The 6000-nt window shown below is 36.2% G+C and overlaps 2 protein-coding genes across 3 annotated transcripts in view; one reads left to right on the top strand and one right to left on the bottom strand.

Moving 5' to 3' along the window:
* Nucleotides 1-464: 464 nt before the first annotated feature.
* On the bottom strand, nucleotides 465-1172 carry LOC136034302 (uncharacterized). The gene has a single exon (XM_065715439.1). It carries the CDS (start codon nucleotides 1170-1172, stop codon nucleotides 465-467), a length of 708 nt encoding a protein of 235 aa, XP_065571511.1.
* A 1059-nt stretch (nucleotides 1173-2231) lies between these two features.
* LOC136034834 (cyclin-G-associated kinase-like) overlaps nucleotides 2232-6000 on the top strand; it is a 104293-nt gene continuing 100524 nt past the window's right edge. Inside the window, exon 1 of one of the 2 annotated variants that reach the window (XM_065716287.1) lies at nucleotides 2232-2488. In XM_065716287.1, coding sequence (XP_065572359.1) covers nucleotides 2347-2488 — 142 coding nt within the window. In that variant the 5' untranslated portion in view covers nucleotides 2232-2346. The remainder of the gene's footprint in view (nucleotides 2489-6000) is intronic. The other variant, XM_065716289.1, reaches the window with a different exon arrangement.

Raw genomic sequence — 6000 nt, 5'->3', positions numbered from 1 at the left:
ACCTTTTCCTACGAGATAAGTTTCTAAGCCAAGTGTTTTACAGCTATTTAAGACATGACGATCGCTGGCAGAACTAGCGGGGCCGGGGGGGAGCCCTAGGCCCCCCAAGATTTTTTCTTTATCGCAACCAAAACTTTACCCAAGACTTTATCGCAGTCATCTCCATTGTTAAGAAGAAATTATTTTAATTTCCAACGTTCTTCAATAAGGATCCATGTCTTATCAGATAGCTATTTATCTTTGGGTCTTTTTTATGTGTCCACGCGTTTCTAGTGCTGTCTGGCTATAGGCTTCTTTTAAAATGTTCCAGAACGACTCCACACTTCCTTAATAGTTGAAATATAAGGGTAAGGTCTCAAACTTATTTGTAAGCTAGATACTAAAATTTTTACGAGCCACTGCGTTTGAGAATTTTTCTGAATCGTAGGGGGGATTTTCTTTGGATTCTGACTTCTGTGGAGATTTCAGCTTGAGGGAGAGTTTGCAATCATCAAGGCATAGTCTGAGGTGATATCAGCTCCTCTGTGGCCCCTAACATCATGGAGGCTCGACTTGCACTTTCTGCCGATTAGGATATGGTCTATCTTATTATGAGTTGGACCATCCGTTGAATTCCATAAGTATTTGTGGATTCTTTTATGTTGAAACAAAATTTCACCGATGATGACATCATTTGTTAGAGCAAAGTCAACAAACAGAGAACCATTCTCATTGACTTCACTGAGGTAATGACTGCCAAGAACTTCAGGACAGTAGGACTCGTCGCTCCTCACTTTGGCATTGAAGGTGCTAACAAAACAGACGAGATCATGGCTGGGGATATCTTTGGCGACAGCTTGTAGGGTGTTGTAGAAACTGCCTTTTATGCTATTATCTGCGTCCTTAATTGGTGTGTAACATGTAACTGCTGTTAGTTTGGCTTGTTGACCTGTGAGCCGTGCCTCGATGATCCTCTTATTTATGGGTGTCGAGCTAGTTAAAACTCTAGACGAAGATTTGGACAGTATCATGGCAGCACCTGCTTTTCTCTTTTTTTCGGTGCCACTGTGCACACCCTTTTCTAGGATTTGACCGCCTTCACCTGTCCAACGGACATCCGAAAGAACAACGATGTCGATGCCATATCTGTCCATCTCATTAACAACTTGTTCTGTTTTTGAAAGTTGGGCCATGGTTCTCACGTTCCAAAAAACAAGTTTCATAAGACAATTCACTCGGAAAAATCGTGTCCGAGGGTGGTCCATATTTGTCAGCAGCTTACATTGCCAGTATCATGTTGGCTCTCGAAACTAGGCGGTTTTATGGCAAATCTTTTTTGCCATAATTATTAGACATAATTATAAGACATAATTATAAGACAAAATTATTAGGTTTTTTGACTATGTCGAACAAAATGACTATCTCAAAATTTTGATCCGTTGACTTTGGGAAAAGTAGGTACCCTTGAATTTTTTGGTCACTTGAAAAGGACACTAGAACTTTTAATTTCCGTTAGAAAGAGCTCTCTCGCTACAATCTAGGACCAATGGGTTGATACGATCATCCCTGGGGAAAAGAAAAAAAAACTAATAAACACGCATCCGTGATATGTTTTCTGGGAGAAAATACAAAATTCCACATTTTTGTAGATGCGAGTTTGAAACTTCTACAATAGGGCTCTCTGATACGCTGAATCTGATGGTGGGATTTTAGTTAAGATACTTTGACTTTTAGGGATTTTCCCCCTGTTTTCTAAAATGAGGCAAATTTTCTCAGGCTCGTAACTTTCGATGGGTAAAACTAAACTTGATGAAACTTATATATTTTCAGTCAGCGTAAAAATATGATCCTATTGATGTAACAATTGGTATCAAGATTCCATTATTTAGGGTTTCGGTTGCTAGTAAGCCGGGTCGCTCCATACTACAGTTCATTACTACTAACTGTTTGATTAGTGAGAAAGTCCCTTCATGTTACCATCTCTAGTAAGTCTTAAAAGGTTCGAGCCCCATTGAATCATTTTGAAATTTTTGCTCAATAAAACTCAAAAAAAGGGAAGACCCCATCTTCACTCCCTGTTAATTTTCTGGTGTGATTTTTTACTCTGCCTAGAAACATGAAACCGGATCCGCAGTAGAGGTCTTCCCTATCCAAATCACCAGTTTTCCAGAAAACGCCAGATGAAAACGCGATCTTAAGGCATAAGGAGGTGGATATGTTCGCTATCAGCAATTATTAGAACCTAGGTGTCTCTCTCAGCAGTGTTACATTTAAAAAAGAAATATTTTTTATTAGCCTCAAATGGATGGCTTTCTTCTTTTTTAATGCATATAACCTTGGCTACTGAGAAGGTAAAGCTACTTTAGAATGGTGGATCTCTTTAAGTCAGCCACAGATAGCTGGTTTTCACCATCATCTGTAAGTTCAACAATTGATTCTACAGGGTTTGTAGGGAAAACAATTACAGTTGGCAACCAAGCATACAGAGTCTCTAAATTAATTGCTGAAGGTAAGTTTGTCTCTTTTATTATGTTGTTACTCAGATATATGCAGTTAGCACAAAATTGATTTGGAAGCTACAGAGAGTTCAACACACTATTCTTCCTTTTCAAAAGCACTGTTAGCTTAGGTCTACATTAGAAACACATTACAAGGATACAAAGCAGTAGCAAAATCTTTCTCCAAACATGACACACTTTTCATAGCATGTTTAGACTATTTAGACTGAATATATATGTCAGAGCCTTAGTTCCAGTTGCTACTTTGCAATCAATCAGATCACAGGGTAATTACATTTGGGAAATGCATTGTTGATGGCTGCAAAAGCAGGAAAAAACATCAAGTATTAGGGGTATCTTTGCATGAAATTCCAGTAAATAAGGAAATATCTTTACCTTAGGCCCTGACCTTTGATGACCTTTAAAAATATGTGTGTTATAAAAGTGAAACCTTGAAAAATAGATATTCTGCTTAATTGGAGTACAACAAAATTGTTTTCAACTTCATAATTTTGTTCAGTTCCATTTTATAAGGTTTTAATGATATGCAAACACATTTCCTAAATTTTGAAATAAAACATTGATATGGCTCAAAATTCTACTCAAATAGCAGAAATTGCATTTTCAGAACTAAAGACTGAAAATTAAGGTAAAATGTTGTTTTGTCAAAATTTAAATAGGTATAGACCTGTCATGTAGGCAAATTTCAGGGCACTCTAGAGAGAGAAGGATTGGAGGGGGACTTTTCCCTCAGATTGAAAATCCTGCCCACTTTATGCATTTTTAGTTTGCCCATGGAGGAGGAGGGTCAACCAGAAATGGATATGCTTCCACAATTAGCATTTCAAAGTACTATAGTGTGGAAACTTTGCTGCTTTGCAACATAATTTCCAGTTTAGACAACTTGTGATGAAAGTAAAGTTTTACCTAAAATAGCCAATTTTATATAAATAGCTAAAACTTGTTTTCAAACTAACATCTTACTATTAAGATAAAGGAAAATAATAATTACCATTCCTGAATCAGCTACAAACAACACTTTTATCTCACTAGGCATTTTTTTATAAATATATTTTAAAAATTTTGGTAGCTACAGACTGTTTTATCTTTCAGGGCCACATTAAGGACTCAAAATGTAATTCCCCCTCCCCAAAGTAATTACTTAATTGTAAAAAAGCCATCAAGCATTATAAAGTATCAAGTGATGTATTAACTTTCATTCTAGCTGAATTACATTCTACTTTGATCAAGCATTGATCTACATTGATTCTTTAATTAGAACCAACAACAGGCAAGAATACTGGGAGGGTGTTGGTTTTCCATCAGTTTGTAGTTTAGAATATAGTTGAGAAGTATTGGGAGTTATGTGAGGAACATCCCAAGCAATCTACCCTTTTCTACAGACACATGCATAGTGATATGATGCTGACTTATAAACTCCAAAAAGAAAACTCCACCATCTTAAGGGGCAAGCACAGTACCAGCCATTATCACAAGAGGACATTCAAAGAAGCCACCAAAATTAATCTCCAGATCAAAGATCCATCAATTTTTTACTAGAAGAGTAATAAACCATTAAATTGAATCTAACTTTACAGTCAGTACCACCCTTCTTAAAAATAGAAGTAATATAATCAGTTTCATAGTCAAACAGTAGTTTGGAAAGATTCAACAATAATTTGAATTGGAAGGGACATGGTTAGGACCAGACTGCTCAGTATTCATCCAGGATATAAGGATGAATGCAGTCAGGATTAGCAGATTTATTATATTTAATGAATGAAAGTTCTTTTACAACCATTGTAACAGTAAATGAAATAGTTTCCATCTCAAGTGGTGCATTGTGTAGAGGAGAGGAAAAATGTTAATGGAATCAGACAAGAATTGTTGGTTTGAGAATTTCAGCTTAAGATTAGCAACAACACTTATATGTGTTAAGCATATTTCCTTCAGAAGTGGCTAACTAATGTGTATGCACCTTAATTGTAAATATTTATTGAATAAGTCCAATGATTATGCTTTATTGAATGCTGTCTGGATAGTAAAATTAATTTTACACAAATATTATGAAAATTGAAAAAAAAATTACCCAAGTCTAGTGGTCTAATTTTCCCTTTCTGTATCAACATGACTGCCAGCAAGGATGAAGCTGGTGTACTTGTGTAATGTTTACTCCTGGTGCATGAAAAAACTTGCAGAATCCATATAACAATTTTTTTTACAACCTTTTCCCTCCCCAAAAGTGTATGTCCAGCCCAGTAGACAGTAGCTCTTAGCCATCTAAATTGGACAGAGACTTCAATTATATGTCATTTTGATTTAGCAGCAAATATAAGAGGAATTGAATGACAAAACAACTTGTGAAATGAAAAAAAGCAGTTGTTATCATTAGCTAAGCAAAGAAAAAGCATTGTATTTGCCATATCACCTCATTGTCTACATTGAACATCCAGAAAGGTGGCACCCTTTAGCATTTTAAGAGAATTGTATTGTGGTAGATGAATTGCCTTTCTGACGTATTCTGGACAGAGTGGTCAGCATTTTTCAAATTGAATAAAGCATTCAGTGTCACCATCACAATATTTTTCCACATAAGGCCCTTGGTTTGGCTTATAGAGAAGATACTTGACAACACGAAATGAGTAAAGAATCAACTTATTCAAGCTAGGTATGCTTTTCTCTTCATGGGATTGTATTTCTGTGAATGCATTTGAGCAAACTAAAATGTGGCAAATGAACTTAAGTCCTTTTTCTAGTCCTTGATGCAAGTCTTCGTTGATGATGATGTGATCAGCCATGTTGAACTCACTTGTGTACTTGCTATAATCTCCTACTGCTCTTGGGCAAGAAATAGTAACCCTTCTTCTTTTGCTTTTTGTCCCACCTATCCAATGTTGTCTCCTCTTCTGTGGCCTTACAATTTGATCTGAAGATCACAATTTGTCTATCATGCTATTCAGTGATTGCAAGCTTTCTGTCTTCTCTTCCTCTTTAAAAACACTACATTTGACCCTCTGCCTTTCTTCCTTATGTCTTTATCTGACTTCAAAACAGGTGCCTGACCTCTAAATCTGATTTTCATTAATATACTGGTTGTATCTATTTGGGCTTTTTGTTTGGAAATATGTTTGGGGAAAAGAGTGTGTGTGAAGGAAGGTAGTAGATGCCCTTGGTTAACTTTTGACTCTTTATAAGGTAAATAGAACTTACAATTTTCAACCAGATGAGCCACATCTGAAGTTTATATAACCACTCCTTACATAAAAAACCTTAAATGCCCCCAGTGCATATTTCCATGGAAACAGTTGAAAAACTTTTTCATTATTATTTTTTCAGGTTTTTTTGATAATGCTTGAAAATCCTGTGCCCCCTTCATGGAATTTCTTTTTCCCCATGACAAATTCCTCCAAGTAAAGATCCTTCAACGCAGCTGCCTCCCCTCAACCAAAAAAACAACAACTGAAAACGTCTGTATGCTTCCCAATAACCATTACTGTATATAAACAATGGTCAAAGTTTGTAA

The sequence above is a fragment of the Artemia franciscana genome, chromosome 13 (assembly GCF_032884065.1).
Source record: "Artemia franciscana chromosome 13, ASM3288406v1, whole genome shotgun sequence".
Lineage (NCBI taxonomy): Eukaryota > Metazoa > Arthropoda > Branchiopoda > Anostraca > Artemiidae > Artemia > Artemia franciscana.
The sequence above is the reverse complement of the archived record's forward strand: the minus strand, read 5'-3'. Positions and strand labels throughout refer to the sequence as shown.

Coding starts and splice junctions, on each gene's coding strand:
- LOC136034302 (XM_065715439.1), bottom strand. CDS start 1,172: ATGGCCCAACTTTCAAAAACAGAACAAGTTGTTAATGAGATGGACAGA.